General features: G+C 40.3%; 1 protein-coding gene across 2 annotated transcripts in view; it reads left to right on the top strand.

Moving 5' to 3' along the window:
* Positions 1-27,711, top strand: part of PRKAA1 (protein kinase AMP-activated catalytic subunit alpha 1) — a 48,664-nt gene that overhangs the window by 17,553 nt on the left and 3,400 nt on the right. Inside the window, exons 2-8 of one of the 2 annotated variants that reach the window (XM_075540971.1) lie at positions 10,884-11,025; positions 12,684-12,777; positions 16,900-17,044; positions 18,989-19,076; positions 22,477-22,701; positions 25,762-26,248; positions 26,363-26,489. In XM_075540971.1, the coding sequence (XP_075397086.1) occupies positions 10,884-11,025; positions 12,684-12,777; positions 16,900-17,044; positions 18,989-19,076; positions 22,477-22,701; positions 25,762-26,248; positions 26,363-26,489 (1,308 nt within the window). Of the gene's footprint in view, positions 1-10,883; positions 11,026-12,683; positions 12,778-16,899; positions 17,045-18,988; positions 19,077-22,476; positions 22,702-25,761; positions 26,249-26,362; positions 26,490-27,711 lie in introns of those variants that run through there. The other variant, XM_075540972.1, reaches the window with a different exon arrangement.

Below are 27,711 nucleotides of genomic sequence, written 5' to 3'. Positions count from 1 at the left end.
AAAAAATTAAGAGATAGCTAGCTGATTCCTGATCACCTGAACTTGAGACCGGAGGGGTTTAAACCCTGCTCCAAGGTGGCAGGTTGGTGTACCCTTTGGTGCAGGGTCCCACTGGTGCTGGGCAGAATTGCCCTAGTTGGCAGGATCACTGTAGTGGCTTGATGGAGATTGGAGGCATGGAGCACTGTAGAGAGCTGTCACAGCTGCCTTGTGTGGTGTGCAGGCTCCCACAGAGGGCAGGCTGGAGTTCCCCCTGGTATTTGGGTGGAATTGCCCTAGGTGGAGGGTGGTGGCCCAGAAGCCAGCATTGGCAATGAAAGGAAAGAGGGAGAGAAGAGGCAAAAGAAAACAAAACTTGGCCCATTGAGGCCGACTGTGGTGGGAAAGATAGAAGGGAAAGAGAATAAAGTAAGAAGAAAAGGAGTAGTAAGTAAGGAGATAGCCGAGGTCTGATTGTCTGACAGTGGACCTAGAGGAGTTCCAACCTTGCCAGCCTCAAGGTTGCGGGGTGGGGTGCCCGCTTGGTGTAGGTTCCGACAGATGCTTGGGGGAATTACCCTCCAAGGCAAGATCACAGCAGTGGTGTGATCTTGGTCTACCTGCCTTGTGCTGTATGCAGCACTGCAGCAGGCTAGGGGTGGGGGTGGGGGACTGAAACTGAGCTTGCTCCTGAGGGTCTTTGTTATGTTGAAGGCCACAGGGCTCTGTAGCTAACTGCTGGCATTCCTTAGCTTGGGCTCCCTTATTATGCTAATGCATAGTAAAGGACTCATTCTACCAGTTTGCCTTGGAGTTAAACAGTGAGCCTGGGGTTTGCAATTTTTACCGAGAACATTTTTTCTCTTTTTCATATTGCTTATGGGGTGCCCTGATATCAGGGCTGTCATGCTGACCTCCAGAGGAGATCTAGCTTATCAAAGAGGTTGGTTTCTTCTTTGCCAAATGGAACTGGATTTTCCCTCCAGGCTATCGTACTGGTTTATGTTCTGCCATACCTTGAACTGGCTCAGGTAAATTCTCTGATGTATTTTCAGTTGCTCCAAAACTATGGCTACCTGCACGACCCGACGCCAGGCTATGAGCGCAAGGTAGCTGACAGTGAGGAGCGCTCTGGTGTTGGGTCCTGTGACTAGCTTTCAGAGGTTCTCTTCGAGTCTGGGATTATGACCCCTTTCGGATGTCAGTCTGGGGAAATCGCTACTCAGTGCTGGACTAGGGCGCAGGTAGCTGCTTGGTCTGGAGCCCAAGAGCTCAGCACTCCGAAACTAGAGCATTTCAGTGCATTCTCGGTTCTCCTCGGGAAAAACTGAAGAAAAAAAGATCAAAGCCTCAAATTTCAACACTGAAGGATTCTAGGATCAAAATGTTTAACACTAAGGAAGTTGAAAAAAAGGTATAAGAAATACACCGTCATTGTACCAAGAAGCAGCCGTCCATACCCACCATCTCGAGAGGTAGCATGTGATTGGAAAGCGGTGGAAGTGAAGGAGCAAGTCTGAAAACCAAGGCTAAAAGAATTAACGGGGTACCAGTGGAAGCGTTTCAACAAACCGAGGCAGCCCTGGAGATGCTCACTTGTCTCTACCAAGAACTTTGAACGACAGCTGTGCTCATTACGAAATCTTGTGTCAACTTGAGGGTAATAACAGTGAAGGGGTGGAGTTGAGCCTGTCAATCAGGTCACAGCCTGATGGTGCCTCTTTGTGGGTGTGGCCTTCTGAGGAGTCTGGGAACTTCCTCTCTCTGCCTTTGTCTTCCTGTTGACAAGCCACACCTAGACTCGCTGAGCCCTGGGAGAGCCTCTCTCACTGCTTCACTTTCCTGTGGATGAACCATGCTGATGGCAGCCAGAGCCCAGGAAATGCTTCCACTGCCACTGGATCCACAAGACTTTTCACCCACTGGCTGTGATCTTCCTGCATTTTGCATCTTTCCATGTGCTTTGTAAGTCTGAAGAGCAATCTTTGGACTAGTATTAGATATATGGGCTAATAACGGATTTATGGACTTAATCTGGACAGGGCTGGCGTGTTTTTGTAATACAAAATTACACATTGATATAAAGGTCTCACTTATAAATATATGAGTGTCTGTGGATTTGTTTCTGTAGTCAACCTGGCCTAACACAACAGCTCCCTGGCCGACTTACTGGAAGAGAGCTATGTGTGTGCTTATTCCACAGAATCACCGCTTGTCTGTCCATTTGTAATACTGTGGTGGCTTGTGTGTTGCTGTGATGCTGGAAGCTATGTCACTGGTGTTTCAAACACCAGCAGGGTCACCCAAAGTGAACAGTTTCAGCAGAGCTTCCAGACCAATAATAGACAACAAAGAAGGAACAGGCTCTCCACGCCTGAAGAATCAGCTCCTGAAAACCTTCTGGATGGCATCGTAATATTTTCAGACACTGGAGGCCTGAAGAAGTAGAAGCAGAACAGTCGGAGAGGCAGTGCCAGAAGAGGAGCCCCGGGCATGAAATTGGAATGCAAATGTTCAAAGCTAAGTTGGAAAATATGGTCTTGGTGATATAGGTGAAGCTAGAGATCACGTGATAGAATTTTGCAAGACCAACAACTTATTTGTAGCAAATATCATTTTCAATAACAAATAGCGACGAAGCACATGGACTTCTTCAGATGGAAATACACAGAGATCAAGTTAATTACATCTGTTGGAAGAGTTGAGGAACAAGTTCAATATCCCCAGCTCAAATGAGGCCAGAGGATCAATTGCTCTTATATAAGTTCAGACAATCAATTGCTGTTATATAAGTTCAAGTTGAAGCTGAAGAAATTTAAATCATGAGAGCCAAAACATGACTCTGGGTGTTCCCCACCTGAATTTCGAGAACATCTCAAGAAGAGCCTTGCTGCGTTGCACACTAGTGACAGATGACTTGATGAGTTGTGGCAGGACATCAAGAACAACACTCGTGAAGATAGCAAAAGAATGAAAACAGATCAAAATGGATGTGAGAAAGAGACTCCAGCTGAGTCTCAGAGACCATTTGCTAAGGCACATTCAAGAAATGAATACAAAGAGCTGAACAACATTTCAAAGGGCAGCTCAAGAAGACAAAGTCAAGTATGAAATGTGAAGAAACCTGGTGTTAGAAAACCCTAAAGAAAAACATGTCCAACAGATCTTAAACTGAAAGAACTGAAGAAAAAAATTCAAGTCTCGAGTCACAATATTGAACGAATCTGGGCAAAATACTGACTGATACCTGAAACATTAAAACTAGATGGAAAGAATACAGTCACCCAACCAAAAAGAACCAGTCCCATCATTTCAGAAGGTGGAAGTAGCATATGAGGACTGAAGGAAGAAGTCCAAAATGCACTGAAAGCATTTGTCAAAAACAAGGCTCCAGCAACTGATGGAATACCAACTGGAATGTTTCGACAAGCTGAAACACTGCAAACACTCACTTGTCTATCCCAGGCAATTTGGAAATTGGCTACTTGGCCACCTGGCTGGAAGAGATCCGTATTTGGAGCCATTCCAAAGAAAGGTGACCCAGCAGAATGTACAAACTATAGAACAATGTCATTGAGATCACATGCAAGTAAGATGTTGCTGAAGATCATCCACAGTGGTTGCAGAGTACATGGACAAAGGAAGGAGCTGCCAAAGGTTCACCTGGATTCAGAAAGGATGTGCAACAAAGGATATTGTTGTCAGATGGATCTTGACAGAACGTAGAAAATACCAGAATGATGTATATTTGTAGTTTTTTTTTTACTATGCAAAGGCATTTGTTTCCGTGTTTCATTAAAAAACAATGGGTAGCCATGAGAAGAATGAGAACTCCAGAGCACTTCATTGTGCTTGTGTGGAATCTGTGCATGGATCGAGAGGCAATTGTTTAAACAGAACAAGGGAATACTGCATGGTGTAAAACCAGGACAGGTGTGAAGTTGTTATAGAAAGAAGAATGAGACATTAGGATTGGAGAAATGCCTGAGATATGCAGGTGTCACAACCTAGCTAAGAGAGAGGAGGACTTGAAGCCCTTGCTGTTGGAGATGCAGGAGTGCAGCCTTCAGTATGGATGACAGCTCAAAAACAACAATACTAAGACCAAAAAACCCTCAAAACCAGATTAATAATAACCATATGTGGGAATAAAAGCCTGATGTTGGCAAGGGTTTTGCCTTGCATGGATCCACAAGTAATGCTCATGAAAGCAACTGACTCAAACAATACATTGCATTGGGTAAAATCTACTGCACAAATCTCCTTAAAGTGTTGAAAATCAGGACTGTTCCTTTGAGGAGGACTCAGGTGAGCCTGATCCAAACTAGGGCACTTTCAGTTGCCTCATATGCATGTGAACGTGGGCATTGATTGAATAAGGAAGCCTGAAGAAGAACCTTGTATTTGTATTGCTGACAGGAGCGGCCTACCAAAAGAAACAACAAACAAACAAAGTCTGTCTTTGAAGTACAGCCAAAATTCTTATTAGAGTCAAGGATGGTTGAGACTATCTCACATACATTGGACATCATGTCAGCGGAACACCAGTCCCTGGGGAAACACATCATGCCTGGTAGAGTGGAGCAGCAAAAAAAGAGTAAAGTCCTCAACAAGGTGGACTGCCCCAGTGTCTGCAACAGCTGACCAAGATGTAAGGAAAACTGTGAAGACGGCACAGGACGGGGCCGGGTTTCATTCTGTTGTACGGAAGGTGCTAGGAGTCGGAACCAACTCGACAGCACCTAACAGTAACATTAACATGGTAGTTCTAGAATCTTTAAGAATTCAGTAGATTGCACTGTGGCCTGCTAACCACAGGTTAATGGTTCCTACCAGTTGCTTTGTGGGAGAGAGAGGAGGCTGTTCACTCATTTAAAGATCTAATGTCTCTGAAACTGCATGCATTTCTAATTCATCCTATAATGTCCCTATGAGTTAGGAGTGAATGCACAGTTGTTTAATTGAATTTTCTTACATGTGGCTTTAAATTTTAGTTCTAGGGTTGGTCTGAGATCATTTTTCAAACATTGTGGAAAAACGATAAAAAGATAATGCAATTTTCCACCAAATTACTGGAGCATCCCCGTAGTTTTAGTCTTTTGCGGAACTGCCACAGGGTTGGACAACAAGGTGACAGCTTGTGCTTTCTTCAGCCATCACTGAGGGTTCCAGGTCTCCACATCATTGTCACTGTTGTTCTTTTCCGTGTCTTAATCTTAGCCATCCTAGCGGTAATGAAATTGCATCTCATTGTGGGTGAGATTGGCTTCTCTCTGATGGTTACTAGGTTACCTTGAACATCTTTTCACTTGTGACCATTTGAATGTACTTTCTGGTGAAATGTCTAGTCAAGTCCTTGCACGTTGCGATTGGGTTATTTGTCTTTCTGTTTTTAAAATGTATTTCAGCTATTAGTTTCTTTTTGGATATCAGGTATTTGAAGGTATTCTCTCAGTTGGTAGCTTTTCTTCTGATGGTAAAATATTTTGATGAACAAACATGCTGATACAAAGGGTTTTGCATTGGGTTGTTAACCACATGGTCAACAGTTCAAAACTACCAGTCGATCTGTGGGAGAAAGATGAGACTTTCTACTCCTATAAAGAAGTACACTCTTGGGAACTCATAGAGGCAAGTTCTCTTCTGACCAGTGGGGTTGCTGTGAGTTGGATGGCAGTAAATTTGGAGGGTTGTTAGTTCCATTTATTGATTTCACCTCTTGCTGTTTGGTATTTTGAAATTAGGTAACCCACTTTTAAAACGCCAAGCCTGAGAGCATTTCCTCTGCATTTTCTTCTAAGATCTTTGTGGTTTTAGTGTGCATTTCTAGGCCCTTAACCTGCTTTGAATTTGTTCTTGTGTTTGCTATGTGCATATGCATAGGGTTTTCACAGCCTTAACGTTAAAATTAAGATGCGTTGGCCCCAAGCCATGGGTCATTTGTATGTGACAGTTGGATATTGAATAAGGAAGCCTCTAGAAGAATAGATGCATTTGAATTTTGGTGCTGGAGAAGAAAGTACTGTGGACTGCTGAAGGGACAAACAGTAATTGGAATAAGTAAGTAAGGCCAGAGGGCTGAGAAACAAGGATGGCAAGACTTCATCTTACATACTTTAGACATAACTTTGGTTGTCAGGAGAGACCAGTCCCTGGGAAAGGACATCTTGTTTGGTAAAGTGGAGGTGTGGGGAAAAGAGGAAGGCCCTCAACCAGATGGATTGATACTATGGCCGCATCAATGGGCACAGGAGCATTTGCTAGGATGGTGTAGGAGCGGGCAGTGTTTCATTCTGTTGTGCACAGGGTCGCTCTGGGTTGGAGCCGACTCGATGGCAGCTAACAACAACATGTTACTAGGCATGGATCCTATTGCATTGTTTTATATGTACAAATCCAATATTTTCAACAAAATTAATGGCCAAAAATTCACCTTTTCTTATTGAACGGGCTTGTTAAAAATCACTAAACTAGATCTGTATCTTTCTTTCTGAACTGTCGATTCCATTTGTCTGTGTGTCTATTGTTATACTGGTCCCAGGCTGTTTTGGTTACTGTAGCTTTAAAATATGTTTTAGGCACAGGAGTGGCTTTTGGCCATTCCACATAACGTTGAGGGAACTGGTCTTTACATTTAAGCAAAGAATGCTTTTTGGTTGAGATTCTGTTGAATCTATGGATCCATTTTGGTACTACTGATATATTAAAATATGAAGTCTCCAAACAATTCTGTTTTTATAGTTAAATCATTAATAAAAGTTAAGAGCAAAAAATTAGCCTCCTTCTCCCCCCTTTCAGGAAAAAAACATCCAAACAAATAACAAATTGCTTATTTTGTTGCTCCCCTACTTAAAAATCTGCCCCAGTCTCAGTTGCGAGAGGTACTTGAAATATGACCACATTCAGCTTTATCCTAGACCCCAGATCCAGTGAAAGAGCCTAGTCAGACTGGAATGATGAGAATAATTTTCTGTTGTTGCTTAAAATAATGCTTCAACACAAATGTAAAATAGCGATGTTCTATTTTCGAAGAGACAGATGCAATATGATGACTACTGAAAAGGGATTTCTTGTTATCGTAACCCTTGATTTTCAGCTGGTAATTACCAAAGTTGGCAGGAAAAGCTTTCTGATAATGGTTCTATTTAGAAAAGAACTCTTTTCCTCTTGAAAAATTACAACCTTAAGTTATTGCCTTAAACATTAAAAACAGAAAAAGTTATTCACGGACTTAAAAAAAACGCCTAATATTAAAAAGCGTATTTATAACACAAAATACCCTACCCCTGCTTTTAATTCTTAGCCATTTCTATTGGACCTCTGTCTCCTCTCCCAATAAGTCTATTTTAAAAAAATAATTTTATTGGGAGCTCTTACGGATTTTATAACAATCCATCATTCAATTAAATCAAGCATAATTGTACAGTTGCTGCCATCATCATTTCCAAAACATTTTTTTCGATATAAACTCCCCCTTATCCACACCTCCATCCCCTACCCTGCCCCCCAGAAACCATTATATTATTATTATTATTATTATTATTATTATTATTATGCTGTATCTCTTCTGTTTTTAAGCAAAAGGGGAGAAAATAAATTTATTGGAGCTCATAAGGGAAACCCTAGAGGGACCAGGGTACCCTACTGTGTAGGCATGCCCAGGCAAAGGGTCACTCCATTTACTGTACCTCCATGTCCCAGAGGAACTCCCCTTGAGCCGAGCCCCAAAGCCCCAGGACTGGCTGGGGGTGGGGACATACTATGCTGCATCTTACACCAATGTATCCTTTCACCTAGAGTTCTGTTCTGTGTTCCCCGGGAGTGGGGTTACGCAGTCATCATTGCTATCTGCCCCATCCCCCCTTTACTCTTCTCTTACCGTACCTTTTGGAAATCATACCCCTTTGACTATTTCTGAGGGGTCCTATCTTGGATTTCATGCATTGAATGATCTAATTATACGGTTATATACATAGACGTCACAAGATTAATGAGGTAAAATTAAGACCATAATAGTAGGGGGAGGAAATATTAAAGAATTAGAGACTAACCTCTATTTTTAACTGATACCTGCCTAAAGATTATTTCTTGATTCCTGTTGATTCATTTGTTTTTTCTACTTCCTGTAGCTAAGGAGTTTTGTTCTTATATCTTTCCTTTTATACCACAATCTTCTAATATGTACGTCATTTTGAACAATAGCCACATATGCAAAGCCAATCTTGTGACTATATTTTGTTGCTTATATAACTTATATTTTTCTTAGAGTTTACAAATTGTCTCATTTAAAATTTATTTAGCTTTCTCAGAACACAAGGGTACATTTTCCACGTGTTCCAGTACCTTTGTAAAATAGTATTCAATATAGAATTCTTCATTTGTTAAGTCTGTTAACTAATTTACCTATTTCTTTTCTCCTGAAAATAGCTCTCTTGGATCTTTTGCCACATTTTTAATTTGGATTTAATGTCTTCTCAACCTTGTACAAAGAATCCTGGTTATATAGTGGGCTAGGTGTGTTAGGCTACTTTTTGTAAGGTCAGTAGTTCAAATTCACAAGCTGCTCCGTGGAAGAAAGATGAGGCTATCTGTTTCCGTAAAGGTGTACAGTCTTGATTACTTTGAATCAGAATCCACTCTGACAGTGAGGACAGCCATCTACACATCTGTTCTGTAGGACTTAGCTTTATCACCAGTCTGACAATTAGATTTCCTATGTTGGATTTCCCTCTTTCCAGATCTATGTCATCTTGTTGTTTTTTCTTAATTTCAATGGAATAGAATTGAAATTTAACTGTAATTCCCCAGTAGGTTATTGGAAAAGGTTATATAGAAACTAATATTTTTGAGATCTGGCCTTTATGAAAATATATCAATTCTACAGTAACCACTGATTGGGTACCTGGGTATTATTGTATTTAGGTGCCTGGAGTTGGCTCCGACTTGTAGTAACACTGCCCAACAGAAGGAAACACTGCCCGGCCCTGGGCCATCCTCACAATGTTTGAGCCCCTTGCTGCAGCCACTGTGTCCATCCATCTGGTCATCATCTGTCATCTAGGACATCGTTTTCCATTTATCTTTCCTCCTCCTTTGTTTCCAATTTTTGCATTACACTTGCTGATAATCATCAGTGCATCTTGATGGCTTGTTTGATCAATTTTGGACTGAACCCCTCAATTTCTACAGTGTTTTAGTGGTTAGTGTATAAATTTGAATAGTAGTTGTATTGCTTGGATTTCTTTGTATATCACAGACAGCTTTGTACTTCAAGACAGACCTTGAAATGTTACTTTTGATGATGAATACAGCACCATTTCTCCTGATTGTCCCATTCCTGGCATAGAAAACATTATGATTTTCTGATTCAGCTCACCAGCCCCTAGACCAGTGGTCCTCAACCTTCCGAACGCCGCGACCCTTTAATACAGCTCCTCATGTTGTGGTGACCCCTTCAACCATAAAATTATTTTCATTGCTACTTCATAACTGTAGTTTTGCTACTGTTATGAATCGGGCGACCTCTCTGAAAGGGTCCTTTGATGCCCAAGGGGGTTGTGACCCCCTGGTTGAGAACCGCTGCCCTGGACTATCGTTCTTTATCCATTCCATCTCATTGACAACTTCCAATTTCCCTAGATTTATACTTTGTAGAGTTCCCGTTAATAATTGCTCTGTGCAGCTGTTCTCATGTTGCGTTTTTGCCTCGACAGCAAATGAAGGGCCCTCAGTCCGCGTCGTTGGGGTTGGCTCGGCTCTTTTTCAGATGTTGAGTGCCTTCTAACTGGAGGGACTCATCTTTCGGCACAATCTCTGACCATGTTCGACATGGTCTGTTCAGTAGGTTTTCAGGAAGTGACAGTGTTTCAGTGCTACCCTTGAGGTTTTCAGTGGCGATTTCCTCCGAGATAGACAGTCTGTTCCTTCTTCTAAGTCTGCCCTTTTCCTGGAAGCTGTGTGCAAACCTGTTCACTTTGGGCGAGACTCACTTGCTGGTGTTTGAAAACCAGCGACATCATTTTCAGCAGCACACAAGCCACTACAACGTGACAAGGTGACAGATGATGGAGGGTATAGGATTCAACATTGAAAGTTCATTAAAAAAATAAAAATGACATTATCATGAGTCAATTAATACAAGGGGTTATGTATAGGTTAACACAAGGGTTTTTTTTGGTATTATAAAATAGTACTGTGCTGTATCTTGATTATAGTATTGGTTACACAAATATACATGTGTTCAGATCCATAGAACTCTACTCCCACACAATCTCATACCCACGCACCCACCCCATGGGAATTTTGTATGTATGTTAAGTGAAAATCCCTTAACAGGACAGTTTGACTTTCTATAAGAAACCAATGTTACTAGTTTCTTTTCTTTTTTTAAAATCATTTTATTGGGGGCTCACACAACTCTTATCACAATCCACACATCCATCCATTGTGTCAAGCACCTTTGTACATTTGTTTTCCTCCTCATTCTCAAAACATTTGCTTTCTACTTGAGCCCTTGGTTTCAGCTCCTCATTTTTCCCTCCTCTCTTCCCCCCCATGAACCTTTGATAATTTATAAATTGTTATCATTTTGTCATATCTTACAGTGTCCTACTTCTCCCTTCACCCACTTCTCCACTGTCAGTCCCCCAGGGAGGACGTTATATGTAGATCCTTGTAATCTGTCCCCCCTTTCTACCCCCCCTTCCCTCCACCCTCTCATGGTACTAGTTTCTGATGTATGTTTTCTCCTATTTAATTATTCAAACATTTAAACATCCAGCAGGAATATCAGGCTGAAGAATTTAAGGATCTGAAGTATTTTCAGGGAACTCTAGGATAGCTCTTGGACTAAAATATTTTGTTAATTAAACTTGTTACTAAATTATATATTATTTCTCCTACAGTTGGCAAACATGAATTGACTGGGCATAAAGTTGCTGTGAAGATACTCAACCGACAGAAGATTCGAAGCCTTGATGTGGTAGGAAAAATCCGCAGAGAAATTCAGAACCTCAAGCTTTTCAGGCATCCTCACATAATTAAACTGTAAGCACTGACTATCTTAACTATGGGAAAGTTATCTTTTCATCACTTTTGCTAACTACTGAATCTTACAAGTGGGAAAGATGGCTGACATTTCTTTGTTCTGTTTCCTGAGAGGTTTTGAAAAGTTTCTTCTTCGTGTATTTATTTAACCCTGTTCATGGTCACTGAGGCAGATGTTCATGTTTGCTTTGTGCTTTTACACCATTAACCTTCTCATTCTCTCATCTTGCTGACCGATGTTTCTTTTCATAAGATTCATTACTCCTGTTGCTGCACTATCAACAATGATTTGCTAGTAAAAGCTCTCCACCTCCATATTCCCACCCAGTATCAGTTAGCCATACTCGAAACAATGCAATAGTGAGAGCTTTACCTCATGCTGCTTATATCTAACAAGACCAGTAATAAAACCAGGAACCCAGGATTGAAAAAGAGTAGTAATGCAATTGCTGGTTTACAGTCAATTATTATAGTTCTACAGAAAATTTATTGAATTGCTTAGCTTCTGCTTCATGATGCAGACTGTTAATCAATAGGCTGTGTAGGGAGGGTTTTGTACTTAACGGTTTGACTCAAAGTTTGTTTCGCCTCACCTTTTCTAATTTGTCGGTTTAGCATGGTTTTGAATATCCTCCATCCATCTGTTGATAACCTCTCAGTGTACATCTCCTGAAGGGAAGCTTCTTCCTCATCTTCCTGACTCCATTCCTACCGACTCCTTGACATCTCCATGTGGGTGTCCACGAGGCACTTCACACTCAGCATGACCCACTCTGAACTCTGTGTCACTCTCCTAAGTTGGCTTCGGACCATTTTCACCATCTCTGTAGAATCCAGCTTGCTCAGGGAGAAAACTTAGGAACCGTCTATAATTTCCTGCTTTCTATTACTCCTCCACCCAGTCTACCTTATCCCAAAATAAAAGTCTTGGCTCGCTCAGTTTCTTCATCACCATCACCCTAATCTGAGCCACCTTCCTTTCTCGTGGGCTATTGCAGTCTTTCTTTGCTTCCACCTTTGCCGGCCCAGTTACTTCTTCCCACCACCACCTGGTTCATCTTTTACTGTGCCTGCTCACGTGACTACTCTGCTTGAAACCGTCAGTAGCTTATCATCTTGCTTAGGGTCAAAGCCAAGCTTCCCCAGGGCCTCTCTCCTGTACTCTGTCCGGTGTCCTGTTTGCCTCCACATCCGCTTTTCATCTCGCGCCCTGTGCTCCAGCCTTTTTGTTTGTTTGTTTGTTTTTAAACCATTCCCGAAACATACCAGGCAGGCTTCCTCTCGACCTTGCTGTCCCCTCTGCCAGGTTCACCAGCCTCCTGATTAACGGCATAGTTTGCACCTGTGCTTCCTTCAGGCGCTTCTCTAACGCTCCTTGATGAGAGTGGCCTTCATTAGCAGCCTGTATAGACCACTCCCCTTAGTTTTCTGTATTTCTCTTCATAGCACATTCACTACCTACATAGTGCTTGCTTATGTCGTGCCTGATTCCTGGCTCCTGGAAGATGAGCTCCATAAAGAGAGAGAATTTGTCGTGTCCCTTGCTGTTTATTTCCCAGGTCCTAGCACAGGGCTGGGCACACTACAGGCACTTAGTAAACATTTACTGAATGAATGTACATGTCTTAATGTTAGTAGATAATGTTTTCTCTCACCAGGTACCAGGTCATCAGTACACCATCTGATATTTTCATGGTGATGGAATATGTCTCAGGAGGAGAGCTATTTGATTATATCTGTAAAAATGGAAGGGTAAGCAGTTCTGATTTAATCCTATATCTATTTTATAATGCCCCTCATCCCTTTGCAAGCATCAAAACGTTAGAAATCAATTCTCTTAACAGTTTATATCATAACCAAATTCCCTCAATCATTTACTTGTTTAGAATCATAGGCCAGCAACAGAAAGGACTTAAAAGTATATTTCCTTTAGCCTACCAATACAGATGTGGAAACTGAAGCTAGCACTTTACACATATACTCAAGGTCAAATCTTTATTAATGACAGAGTTGAGTGAGGCCCCGGAATTCAGAATCCTGAGGTCTCCAGTCTTGAAGTATATATTTAGTCCTAACAAAGTATATTATTAATCATTAACCACCTAGGCTTTACTAGTCAACCTAGCCACCTTTAAATTGCATTCATTTTTTGGTTTCAGAAATCTGATGTACCTGGAGTAGTAAGAACAGGCTCCATGAAGGAGGTAGGAATTAGACTAAAGGACATAGGACTGGAGGTAACCTAAGAAGACATTTTGAATAGTACCTAAGTTACAGATAAAATAAACTGAATAGAGTCCTCTGCCCATGCCTTCTCCCCCATGCCCCCCCCTGCCCCTCCTCTCAGGGTAGTATGGTATACAAAATACTTTCTCAAAGAACATATCTAGCTTCTGAAAGCCAGTTTCTCACCCCCAATCCAGAGATCTTCACGTTCATTCATATGTTCTTTAAAGTACATGTGTTTTATTTTCATCAAGCTCATTAACTAAGTTAATTTTGATTTTATTAAGTTTCATAACGTTATTCATTTTACTTTCAGGTATTCCTCCTCTTCTGTGCCCTACCCTGCCCCCTCTACCCCTAAAGTTCTTCCTGGAAAATGGAAATGGGCACCAAGTTGGATCAATATCTTGTTTTCTGACTTTTTCCATTTCTCATTTCTTGGCCATCTTGTTCCACATTGTAGGAAATTTCTTGTTTTGCTTATCGCAGATTAAAATTTCAGCTGCTGTAGTCTCTTTTTCAAAGCTCTCTTGTCTGTAGGAAATCTTTCAATAGCTCGCTGGTTTTGCTCCACAGAGGTCAAAACTTTGTGTGTCGTAGGATAATTAGGTTTTGTAAAAGTTTTATTTTATTCTCTTCATTTTTTTTCTTCCTCTGTGCCCCATCTCCCTTCTTTTCTGGTTTATTTTTACTGGTTTTTGTGTGTTGTTTGACCCTTCCTTGGATGTCTGGTGATTCTTGGTTGTCCACTCATATTGAAGAATAAGGTAGTAAATGTGAAGCTCATATGGATGAGACTCTTTGATTGGGGTGTGTTTCCATATGTTGACTGAGTAGTAAAAATTCATTTTATCACATTTCAAGACAGTCATATTCCACATAACATTCGTTCAGGGACTGTTGACTGCAGATACTTCCGTGGGCCTGTAAGGTTCTAATAGTGTTCAGAAATACTACTCGGAGAAGGAGACATGGTGTATGTAACTGGATGTAGTGAATGTAACAACTTACCACTTGTGAAGCGTGTATTTCATTTACATTGTATACAAAGCAGTTGGCCGTTGCACTGATTCTGACTCGTGGTGCCCCTGTGGGAAAGACTTTTCGGTCCTCGAAGCTGCACATCGTGAGTGCAGCATCTTCCTTCTGCGGAGTGGAGGACGGATTTGAACCACCAGCTTGAAAGTTAGCCGCCCAAAGCTCAACTCACTGTGCCACCAGAACTCCTTACTTTACATGAATAAACCATATCCTATGTCCGCCTTGGTCATCATACTAATGCATCTGTGACTGACTAGTGTCTGTTCTAAATTATACTTTCATTTGTTATTTTAATGTGAACTTTTCCTTCTTTTGCTGGGGGCTAGGCATTGTGAAGCCAGAGACTCAGACTCCCCAGCCGTGCAGGAGGGGAAAGATTTATAGCCCAGGAAACCCTAGGGAGCAGCTTTATTCTGCATTATAGGCCTGCTAATAGTTGCAATTAACAAGATGGCAGTGGGTTTGGTTTGCTTTCTGCTCACAAGTAAACATTTTACTGTATGACAATGTATGTATGCTTAGACTCTCGGGCAGCATCATCCAATCTTGTGTATCATCTGTCTTCTTGATGTATTTTCTCGGTGTGTTTAATATTCTTTAGAACTTGGCTTCCGAATATAGCTGAACCAGTGTTAGTAATAGCAACAAGAAGGAAAGAGACACAAACATTTATAAAACTTAAAGGTGGAGAATCAGTGCTGTTGCTCATGCTGGCTGTAGGCATGTTTGTACAGTGTTTAAGTCAGATAACTGCCTAGTTCACAGAACAGACTGTGAATATTAAATAATGCATGCCTGTAATGATAAAGCTTTCCTCGGGTCAGGCATTTGTTACAGAGGACATCTTCACAGGATTTCCTTGAGCTTGCCTGCCAGTATCCGCCACCAGGGTTGGGGAGCTGAGGGAAGAAGAGGGCTGCCGGGATGATAGCTTGGGCTTCATTTCTTTGTCTTCCTCATGGTGCCTCAGCACTGCTTTGGTGTCACTGCGAACAGCTGGTTCAGTTTTACTAAAAAGGAACTGTGAGTCTTTTCTCCTAGTAAGGATGTTTAAATACATCTCTCAGCCAATCATCTTATTTTTAGCCCTGTCCTCACTTCTGCCTTCAGAAATTTCCAATTATTCTAGTTCTGAGCCTCCCCGGGGTTCTGTGTGACCAGGAGTTTATTTCTTACTGGGTTCCCCCTCTGTGGACCAGGGTTTCTGTGTTCTCTGGGCGGGTGTCGTTCTCCATTGTTCACCCACTGTCCGGTTTGCTGACTCCCTCCGTTGCTGCTGTCTCTTCTGTTGCTTGTTTAATTTTTACCTCTTGTACTCTTAATGTCAATTTCGCTGATGTTTTCAGTCATGGAGACAAAACATCCATGCTCAGACTGCTGTATTTAGCTGGCAATATGCTTTGACCCTTCTCATCTTTCCTGTATTGCTATCTCCTTCATTCTTTGTCTTGCATTTACTATTACTATCATAATACAGTTTTGATTTTTTGTAGCATTTCTGGTATCTTTTCTATTTTGTTTAATCAATTATGTTTTCTCTTACTCTTTCACATTTTGAGTAGATATTTTCCATGGACAATATTTGAAACAGTTGTATTACAAAAATGAAGCAACATTTTTTGAGTAATAAAGGTGTTGGGTTGTTAAAGAATTCATATAACAAAGATATCTCATAGTACTTCAGTCGTTTTAATTTTGCTTTTAAAAGAAAATCTTAATATGTTTTTCCCTGATTTTTTTGTGCCATTTAAGGTGTCGAAGTCTGGTTCTAGAATGCTAATTAGCCACCTGCTTTAGAGTTTTGTGTATTAAAGTATTTTGCCTAGAGAATTAATAGTTTACTTATTAAAATGACTTCTTAAAACGGTGCTTGCCGAGGTAGTGATTAGCACGTATGGAAAATTTTTTTCACAAAATGAAACATGAATAGAGAAGTTTTCAAATATATTTTTGAAAATGTAGTTGCATCAGAAAATACAGTTTTATTAGTAAGAATACATTTTTTATAACTTATTAGGCAGGTGAATTAAAGCTTTCATAAGTAAAATTAAGATCTTCGGAATATATAGTAACATGGGTGTTAACTCATTAATAGTGCGTGTTACTTGCTCACATAGGATAAAATCATGTCCCCCCCCCAAAACCCTCATCACTTTTGTGCTATTATATGGATTACACAGTTGTATTTATTTGTTATCTATTCTCATCAACTAGATTAGGACCTTTGCTTTGTTCATTGCTATATTATGAATGTCTATACAGTGTGTGGTACATTGAAGATCAATTTTTAATCAGTATTTGTTAAAGGAATGAAAGATCAAATTCTTGAATATATAGGAGAAAATAGGAAAGTTTCAAGTAGATCTGAAAATAAATAGAAGCAACTCCTAAGATACAGAGGAAGATAAGTTATTATAAGGAAATCTTATAAAAGTGATAATATTAGAAAGTGTGAGTTACTGACTTGGGCTAAAAATACTGCTTAACATGCCTTTGCATTTTGAAATTATGCATGAGGTTCATTTGGGAGGTTCCATGTATTTTGACAATTTGATCAGTTGGAGAATTTCTCTGAAAGTCCACTAAGGGACCTCTCTGCTTTCTTAGCTGGATGAAAACGAAAGCCGACGTCTGTTCCAGCAGATTCTCTCTGGCGTGGATTATTGCCACAGACACATGGTGGTTCACAGAGATTTGAAGCCCGAGAACGTCCTGCTCGATGCACACATGAATGCAAAGATAGCGGATTTTGGTAAGCATGGATTTTAGTTTCATGCGTTCATTATATGTAACAAACTATAGCGAGCATTGAAAAGACCAAGTATTCCCGTAGTGTCTCCTTCCACATGCCCCCACCCCCCAATAGTGGAATTTTTCTTTTTAGCTTTGCTTTTATAAGCATGAGTTTTGTGTCTGTAGGTCATCTATTGCAAGTTGGTAGTCTTAGAGAGACCATTTGAGAAAGAGAAGATTTTTTTGTGTTTGTGCAGGAGCAGGGTAGCAACCTTATTTCCAGTACATTATTTTGGTTAAATATGAAAAAGGAGGAAAGTGACCAGGATGGAGTTATTTAAAACCTTACAAGCCAGAGTTAATTTATATGAACAAAATTATTTTAGAAAATAGTCAAAGTGATAGAAGAGCATAATTTTAGCTTGAAGAACAGTATTTTATGAACAGAAAGGAATTTCTTTTTCCTTTATTTCCTACATAAACTTAAGAGGACAGAGGAATCTTTTAACACTTTTCTTTGAGATAGTTTTAGTTCAGACCAGAGAAGATGCTTCTATTTTTCTCAGCTTTGAAGTATATGCTTTTAATCACGAAGGCCAAATCATGATGCAATTGGCTACATAGGATTTTTCCTTATGCCTGAAATGTGATTGTCTTGGTAGTTTACTTCTCAGTGAGGTCCATGTTGCTTGGGGAGAACAAAGGTTTTTCTTGGGGATAAAATAGTGAGTAAGGAAATTTAGATTCCGTTACAAAATACAATTTTAGAACAGGGTGCTCATTTTTCACAGCACTCTGAAATTTCAGCTGGGTTCTATAATTCATTGCATTGGTCACACAGAACTTAATAGATGCTCACAATTGAGCGGCTTATTTGGGGAGGCAGGTGAGAAATGCTCAGGACATAACTATTTGGTCAGGAGAGCTTCTTCTCCGCAGTGTTCTGAAGTATGCCTTTTTTTTCTGGTCCTCAGCCTTTGGCTTGGCCACTGCCCTGCTTAGGCAGTGTTACAAAGCTTTAGGCCTGCTAATAAATGCCCAAAGAGTATGACACTCTTCTGTAAACCTCAGCCTGAAAGCACTCCGTTCCAGTTCTGTGGATCACAAACCCAACTCCAATTAATTGCCTAGAGGCACCCCACTCCCAAAGCCAGACTCTGGCCCCAAACTACTCAGCTTTACTTGTCCACAGCTCTGTCTCATGCTCTGGCTCTTGGTTCTGCTGTTGGATGCCCCTCGGCCACACGTCTGGTGTCAAAGTTGTCTCCTGGATCATGGAGGTTCAAAGTGAGCTCTTGGGGTCCCAGGGATGTACTCCACTCTTTTGTTCTTCTCTTTTGCTCCTAGTGAGATTACCCACTCCTAGTTCTGAGACGGCTCCTTTTATACCCAGCCGTGTGGCAAGCACAAGGAGTGCTGTTAAGAAGCCCTCTCAACTGAATCCAGTCAGTATTGCACTCCCCACCCCACCCCACCTCCCACCCTCTCTTACGCAGACCCCCCAGGAAAAGGTCATTAGGTGGGACTTACAGAGATTATAACTGGAAGAACCACACCAAATCATTCACTGCATCGTGCCATTCATAGAAGCCTTGAATTTTAGTCCTGTTCATCTACTCTGGATTATTTTTCTGAGTTATTCCATGTCTGTATTAATACAGCCTATGTCTGTATTAATATAGCCCATCTCTGTATTAATGCCAAGTTTATTCTAGTAACCAAGAGCTTAATATATGATCATTAAACTCCAGTGGTGACTGACTTTTAAGTGTGGAAATAGATGGTAAATTTTAGAGCACAATAGCACACCTATTTGGGAACACTAAAGACTTATGATTTTTGTTGAAGCAAAGAACAGAGAGATGATCTACCATTTTAATGCAAACTCTTACTGTTTAATGGGTTTTTTGGGTCTATTTTTGTCCTTGGGAAATCCTGAGTAGCTGATCTTGTGCACTTTCAGGTCTTTCCAACATGATGTCAGATGGTGAATTTTTAAGAACAAGTTGTGGCTCACCCAACTATGCTGCTCCAGAAGTAATTTCAGGAAGGTAGTATTCCCCTTCCTTCTGCCCTGAATATTTTTATAATTGTCTTTTGACTCCCCTAGATTTTGTTACTGTGTCATGCTAGAGTGGAAGGAAAGACCTGCAGGATTTATTAGATTCTTACTCAGAAAGTGTTCTGTGTTATAAACAAAACATAACTTAATAGGACTTGAAAAATGATTTCATTTTCAAAGGCCAATGTCAGTTTGCATCTTTTCCTTGGTGGAAGAAATTGTAGATAGTTTTAAAGCTTCCAAGTTTTAAAGGTATGTAAGACATTAGAAACTGAATAATACAGAAATATCGATAGATAAAAAATGTTTTACTCTCAAATTAGTTGACGCATTAAAAACATGATATGTCACTTTATTTTTCAAAAAGATGGCATTTTGTAAGTAGGTTGAGGCTTTGTGTTAAGGTGATATTTGGGGAGATCTGAATAGAGTATTGGTAAACTATTTACAATTTGTGTTTCATCTAACATAAAATCTTTTAGAGACACCTATATTATATGAATTCCAAATTGAGAACATGAGGTATTTTACAAGTAGGCAGCTTTGTGAATAGCTTCTATGATGGGGAATTTAATGCTAAGAGTAACTCTTTGTTCTTCACGTACGCCACTGAAAGTGAAATCAAAGAAGCTTGAGTTTATTTTTAAATAGTTTTTTAAATTAATTTTTCCCCTCCCTCCAGGGAAAATATAGGATAAGACCTGAATTGTGGTCAAGAAATCACTGGCTAGGGAGCTGGATCACAACAGGCTAAGCTGTCATCCTGTTCCTAAGGTCTAAGTTTTGCTTTGTTTGGGTCTAATACCACCAGTTACTTGACCACGTGCATCCTAAGTCCATCATGACCAGAACATTACCTCTCCGCCTAAGCTCCTTTTTCTCACGTTTCCTAATTCTGCCACGGCTCCATCATTTTAAGGTGGTTGTAAGGCCTTATTATTATTGAAAATAAGGAGGAACCAATTTCACTGGTCCGGAATCACTTCCTGACCTGAAGGGAAGAAATTAAGCGTTGTCATATTTAGGCTGTGTAGGGAGGACAAAGAGATGCGGCCAGCTGCCGACTGAGCAAGGTTAGAGGGTCAAGTCCATCCAGAGGGGCCCTAAAAGAAGGCCTGGTAATATGTTTCTGAAACACGAGGAACCTTTAATAACTTTTCATGCAAACCACAGTCATTTACTTGAAGGATTTTTATATTTTGTGTAGTTCAGAATATATAATTAGAATATTTCTCTGTACTTTGCAAGGCCCTGAAAGCAGAGTATTTTTATAAATTTGCTTACCTAGCCTGCTCAAAAAATGGTATTTGTGTAAAAGTTATGAATAGAACATGAATATCTAATTTCAGATTTATCATACTTCATCATCTTATTATCTTAATGTCTAAATATCTTTGAAATATAATGTTTCATATGTATGGACCTTAAATCTTTTGGGGAGGAGACTCGGGATTTAGAAACTGGGAGCAATGTTCAATAAATAAAGATAAATATATTCTAATTACGTATGCACTTGGAATAATGTTTCTAGTTTGTGATACGGTCTTCCTACCAGATTTGGGTGAATGAGAACTTATATTCAAAATGGCCTTCATTCATCAGTTTTAACAATTTGTTAATGAAAAATAATTCCTTCCCTGAAACTGAAATTTGAATGGATATTCTAATTAGTCCGGCTAGTTAAGTCAGTTTGCTGTTTGTGCTGTCAAAGCATTTACGACCCATAAAAACCCTAAAGGACAGAGCAGAACAGCCTTTTAAGAACAGCCTGTGAAGGCTGCCATCATTAAGGAAGCATCTTGCCATATCTTTTCTCTTTGGGCTGCCGTAGATTTGAACGGCAGATATGTGGGTTGGCAGCTGAGTGTTGAACGCTGCACTCACAGTTCTTTCTAGTTGGCATCACCAAACAAATGCTTTGCCATCAAGTTGATTTTGATTGATAGTGATTGTCGGGCTGGGTTTTCTAGAGAAACAAAACCAGTGACACTCATACAGACACAAGAAAGAAATTTAAATCCAGAAAAGTGGCCTATGTAGGTGTAGCAGTGTGAGTCTTGAGTGTCCAATGCTACCCTGGAGGCTTTCCCTGACCTGTATGGCTGCGGGGCTGGCCAGTGGGGAAGCCAGGAAGCCGGAAAACAAAGCAGGAGGTGGGAGGTCCACAGACGAATGAAGGCCAAGCTGAGTGGATCCAAGACAGGCCCCTGATAACACATACAGTCAGCAGGCCACATGGTCGGCTGCCAGCCCAAGTTCCAAGAAGCCAGATGCAAGATCCAGGCTAGCAGGAAGAAGAAGAGAAAGTGGGTTTTCTACCGTGCCTATTTAGATGTAGGAGGTAGGCCACTCTCGGACAACCAGGTTATTTCCATTCCTCGGTGCTGGTTAGAGGGGAATCACCAGAGGCTTATTCCCTGTGTAGATCCTGCGATGGATTTTGCACTTCCAATATCATCCATAGCCTTCTGCACGCCAGAATCTCACAATTTAAACTCTGATACGATTCCCGCCTTCAGATTTGGATTCTGTCCTTTACACAGTCCTTGGATCATGGATGTTTGTGTGCTTCTTCCATGCGGACTTAGTTGACTTCTTATTTACGTAGCTGCTTGTTTGAAAACAAGCCTGTAAGACCCCAGACAGGATTCTTTCTGATAGCCAGCCCTATCTAGTTTCTTCACCACAAGTTGCCATAGTGCCCGTATCTTGTGCGTTTCTTTCATGCGGGCCAGCTTTCCGCAGGGCTAATCATGAGAACTGATTGTTCTTAGATTGGAGCTAGGATTAAGCTTGATAAGCTATACATCTTTATTAGAGCCCATGACCTCTTCTGTCTCCCGAGAAGCAGCTGGTGTGTGTGAATGGCTGGCATAGTGGTTAGCAGTCGGTGCTTAACTTGACGGTGCTGTGGCAGGTGAGTTTAAAGCGTCTGCAGACTAATTGGCATAGCTGATTTCCATCCTTTCAGGCCCTATTAAGTTGGATAAAGGGGTCTGGATTATTAGGCAAAGTGGGTATGGTGGGAGTCCATCACTAAATTGAGTATTCTCAGTCGATGAAGACTCATTTAGTATCTGCTGGAATGAACAACAATCCAATGGTTTTACATTCAGGAATGATAGATATACTGATTACAAATGTTGCCCTATTGGTTGTATCCTCTGAGTGTCGTCAATAAGATCATGATTTCAGCTATTGTTTGTCATTTAGAAACAGTCTTAGCTTTTGTTTTCAAGAGTACGGAAACTAAGAGCTCTATGCATAGCGTGTAACTGGCTGCAGAAACCATGTTTCAGACACACCTTGAAGTATCACATTTAAAGTTATCTATTAGTTAACTTGAATCACTAGTGGTTATTTAATCTAAATGGTATTTCCTGTTACAGATTGTATGCAGGTCCAGAGGTAGATATATGGAGCAGTGGAGTTATCCTTTACGCTTTATTATGTGGAACGCTTCCATTTGATGATGATCATGTGCCAACCCTTTTTAAGAAGATATGTGACGGGATTTTTTATACTCCTCAGTATTTAAATCCTTCTGTTATTAGCCTTTTGAAACATATGCTGCAGGTGGATCCGATGAAAAGGGCCACGATCAAAGATATCAGGTAACAAAGAAGTTAGAGGTTAACAGATTGAACAGGGGGAAAATATTACAGAGCAATATATAGAGTATAATCCTGCATCTGTGTTTTTTAAAAATATAGTATGAGGCACATTTGTTATTTTGATCTTTAAAAATGCAAAGAAGTATTCTTACCAAACTGCCATATATACTCGTGTATAAGCTGAGTGTTCCAGCACATTGTTAATGTCATTTTGTGGTAAAATTAGGCACCCCAGCTTATACTCGAGTATATACGGTAGTTACCTTAAGGAAGTAGGAGGGAGGACTTACAGTTTTTATTTATGCATTTTTACTTGCTTTGACATTTTGAAATTGTTACAATGAAATTATATTTTAAACTAAAAACAAAACAGAACAAAAAAACCGAAGGAAAATTTAAGAATCCCCGCATGGTGGGTGTTAATTGAAGTTTATAGTGTCTTTTTATATTTTCTCAAGTATTTGCCTCTGATATTTTTTAAGTAGTTTTATTACCATATCATTCACATATACAATTTAATATAATCAATCATATTAAGAAGACTTCTTTAGTCATCACCACAATTTCAGAATATTTTCTTTTTATACTTATTAGCTCCCAGTTGCCTCGCAATCTCTCCTGCCAAGCCCCTCCCCTCCAAAACCAAACTCATTGCCTTAGAGTCTATTCCAACTCATAGCAATCCCTTGTGACAGCTTTCTGAGATCGTGAATCTTTATGAGTAGATAGCCCCGTTTTTCTCCTTTGGAGTGGCTGGTGGTTTCAAACGGCTGACCTTGGAGTTAGCAGCCATTGCATAACCACTGTACCACCAGGTCTCTGGCCATGCACCTTGCCAATTAGTAACTCAGATACTGTCTCTAGATTTACTAGCTTGGATTTCATAGATTGAAAATCATACAAAACAAAACCAAGGATCAAAAGGCCAACAACAATGACTTAACACAATAAAGACAATTGAGATTAAAGCAGAAAATATTAAAAACTGACAACTTGAAAATAAAGTCAAAAGGGAGTCTAAGTGACAAAGTGTAATATTTTATTCTGACTACATCTGCCATAATAGACTTTCCCATGCTAGTAGCATGGCTTGATAGCAAGACTCTTCATATCCAAGGACTATGGTCAGGGAGAATTCACCAGAGGCATAATCCACTGGGTACCCTACAAATGGATTTTGGGCTTCCGCTGTCATCTATAGCTTCTTGCAAACTTGGTATTCAGAATATAAGCGCTGATATATTTCCCTCCTCTAGATTTGGATTTTATATTTACAATCTTTGAATCACACAGAAGATATGCTTCTTCCGGCCAGACTTAGTTAATGCCTCACTCGGGTAGCTACTTGTTTGATGACAAGTCTTTAAGACCCCAGTTGCTATTCTCTTTGGTTTCTTCACTACACTGTGCTGTATGTAGCACCCATGTCTTCAGGGATCTCTTCCTGAGGGCGCATGTCAAGAAGGGCCATGCCATGAGAACTAATTGTTCTTAGCTTAGGGCTACGATTAAGTACAAGCCCTAAATTTATTCGCATATCTATGGTTTATATACGTCTCTGGTTAACTTTGGAGACATTATCATTTTATGACAGAGAACATTACAAATCATCCCCATAGGACATAAGGTAATTTTATTGGTAAAAAACATAAAACCAAATTCACTGTCATTGGATTAATTCCCACTCACAATGACCCTGTCGGACAGGGTAGAACTTCCCTTGTGGGTTGCGAAGACTGTAACTCTTTTCAGGAGTCAAAAGCCTCAGCTTTCTCCCAACGAGTGGCTGGTGGTTTTGAACTATTGAACTTGTGGTTAGCAGTCTAACATTAAATTTAGACAATGGTATAGCATTTAAAATACAATTGAGAAAAGCAGATTATACATGTATAGGTCAGCTTTTCAGACTGAAATATATGAATTGTTGATTTGTACCGATTAAAAGTTTAAGTGACCGGACACAGTTTACATGAACAATGAGGGTTGAGGATAGGGCAAAATATTACAAGGATCCACATGTGACCTCTTCCCTGGGAGAGGGACAGCAGAGAAGGGGGGAAGGGAGACTCCGGATAGGGCAAGATATGACAAAATAACGAGGTATAAATTACCAAGGGCATATGAGGGAGGGGGGAATGGGGGGGGGAAAAGAGGACCTGATGCAAGGGGCTTAAGTGGAGAGCAAATGCCTTGAGAATGATTGGGGCAGGGAATGTATGGATGTGCTTTATACAATTGATGTATGTATATTTAGGGATTGTGGTAAGAGTTGTTTGAGTCCCTAATAAAATGTAAAAGAAGAAAAGAGAAAAAAATGATTAGGGCAAAGACTGTACAGATGTGCTTTATACAATTGATGTATGTATATGTATGAACTGTGAAAAGAATTGTATGAGCCCCAATAAATTGTTAAAATAAAAAAATTAAAAAAAATTCAATAACATTTACAAAGGCAGAACCATGCCTGCCCGACTAAAACATGTTATAAAAAAATAAAGAGCATAAAATGAGTAAATATATGGTAGTCCTGGGGCAAAGTTCACTGGGCACCTTCAAAGTGTGAGATCGAAAGTCCAATGACTACTAACTCGATAGCCCCGGGATAGTGGTTTTCTGCTTCTTCTCACACTAGCAAAAAACTAAAATCCCTCACTGCCATTGACTTCGCTCCAGCTCCTAGCAGGACAGGTTATTACTGCCCCTGTGAGTCTCAGAGACTAACTCTTCTCCGGAGTAGAAAGCCTTGTCTTCCAGGGAGCAGCTGGTGTTCCAACCTGCTGGCCCTTGCAGTTAGCAGCCCAGCTGGTAACCAGTATGCCACCAGGGTTTCAAATCTGCTCCAGATGAGCCCACTGGGCTTCATGGGGGATATGTTGAGAAACAGTAGCTTAACCTTTTGTTACTTTTGTATCATAAAGGTTACGATTTTGTAGCAATACTTTTTTGTTTTATTACAGAGTAGAAGTATAAACACAAAGGAACGCATATCTTAAATTACCTCAATCTGTTACTTTTCATAACAGCTCTACTCAAGAAATTCTTCTCTCCTGCTCTCTCTAGGGAACATGAGTGGTTTAAACAGGACCTTCCGAAATATCTGTTTCCTGAGGACCCGTCATATAGTTCAACCATGATCGACGATGAAGCCCTGAAAGAAGTGTGTGAGAAGTTTGAGTGCTCCGAAGATGAGGTGCTCAGCTGCCTTTATAACAGGAACCACCAGGACCCGTTGGCAGTTGCTTATCACCTTATAATAGATAATAGGAGGATAATGAATGAAGCCAAAGATTTTTATTTGGCAACAAGCCCACCTGATTCTTTTTTGGATGATCACCATCTGACTCGGCCTCACCCTGAAAGAGTACCATTTTTGGTTGCTGAAACTCCGAGGGCTCGCCATACCCTTGATGAATTAAATCCTCAGAAATCCAAACACCAAGGCGTAAGGAAAGCAAAATGGCATTTGGGAATTAGAAGTCAAAGTCGACCCAATGATATCATGGCAGAAGTTTGTAGAGCTATTAAGCAATTGGATTACGAATGGAAGGTAAGAAAGAAAATTCTGATTACAAAACCTCTTTGACAGAAGTGTAGTCTACAAAATGTTTTCTAAAATTTGCTTTTAATTTTTGTTTTTCTGTGTGTCTACACTCCATGCTAGGTTGTAAACCCCTATTATCTGCGTGTTCGAAGGAAGAATCCTGTGACGAGCACATACTCTAAAATGAGTCTACAGCTATACCAAGTGGACAGTAGAACGTACCTGCTGGATTTCCGTAGTATTGATGGTATGCGCATTACACAACACAATGTAGACGATGTATTAGACCTTGCTGTATAACTGGGCATGTTTTAGTCTTTGATTCCTTTGAAGCTCCTGGAATTGAATAGCACTGAGTAGAAAAGCTATTTTACCCTGATGATGTCCACATCTGTGAATCTTAATATCCCTGCGGTCCTAGAGCATATTTGTTCAAGATGATCTTTTTGTGCAATACTTAAAGCCAGATGAAATCTGATTTTAAAGCGATAGCTTTTTGCCACCTTTGGTTTTGCTTTTTCGCTTTGGATCATTAAGATGTTTTATTTAAAAATGCATGCTGTTGTTTCCCTAAGTTTTACTTATTAAGGATTTTTAATATCACACTTAGTAAAATTTTCATTTCTCATATCAGAATTAGAGTGGTGTCAATAGCTTTTTCAGTGGAGTGGAACTACAGATGCTCGCCGACGACTGAGATGTTTTGTGCCATGTAGTGACTTGCTGTTCTTTTCTCTCGACCTTTTCTTCCCAGCCTGACACTAGACACAGATTCAGAGACAGTCAGAGTTTCCAACTTCAGATTTCCTGTGGTTCCTTATTTGTTCCGTCGTTCTTTGATTGTTACACTTTCATGAGATTTTAAATTAAATACAGAGTGGAAGAGGGAAAAACTCTGAGATCTAAATTTGGAGACTTAGATTCTAGATCTGCTTCAGGGTTATTTGGATACTTTGAGGAAGCTTGGGCTTCTATTTAATTATTAATAAAATGAGGGTTTGGGTTTAAAAAGCTCCAAGATATGCTACAAATTTTAAGTGTAGTTAATCTATGACTCTAATTCAGAAGGGTTGGTTTCCACTACTACAGAATGATGTTTATTAAGCCTCATTTTTGGTTTATTAGGATTTTTCATCTTGCATTGCAAAGGATGATAACTAGGGGCTGTAACTCAAAAAACTCCACCATCTAATCCAGTTGATTCTGACCTATAGTGAGACTGTAGGTCAGAATAGAACTGCCCCCTCTATGCCATGAGAGCTCTTTGCTGTGGACTGCACTCAGCCTTCATTAGCTATGGGCATATATGCAAGAGCCTTCATTAGCTATGTGCATATGCACAGCCTTCATTAGCTATGGGCATATATGCACAGCCTTCATTAGCTGTGGGCATGTGCACAGCCTTCATTAGCTATGGGCATATATGCACAGCCTTCATTAGCTGTGGGCATGTGCACAGCCTTCATTAG

Source organism: Tenrec ecaudatus, chromosome 2 (genome assembly GCF_050624435.1).
Source record: "Tenrec ecaudatus isolate mTenEca1 chromosome 2, mTenEca1.hap1, whole genome shotgun sequence".
Lineage (NCBI taxonomy): Eukaryota > Metazoa > Chordata > Mammalia > Afrosoricida > Tenrecidae > Tenrec > Tenrec ecaudatus.
The sequence above is the reverse complement of the archived record's forward strand: the minus strand, read 5'-3'. Positions and strand labels throughout refer to the sequence as shown.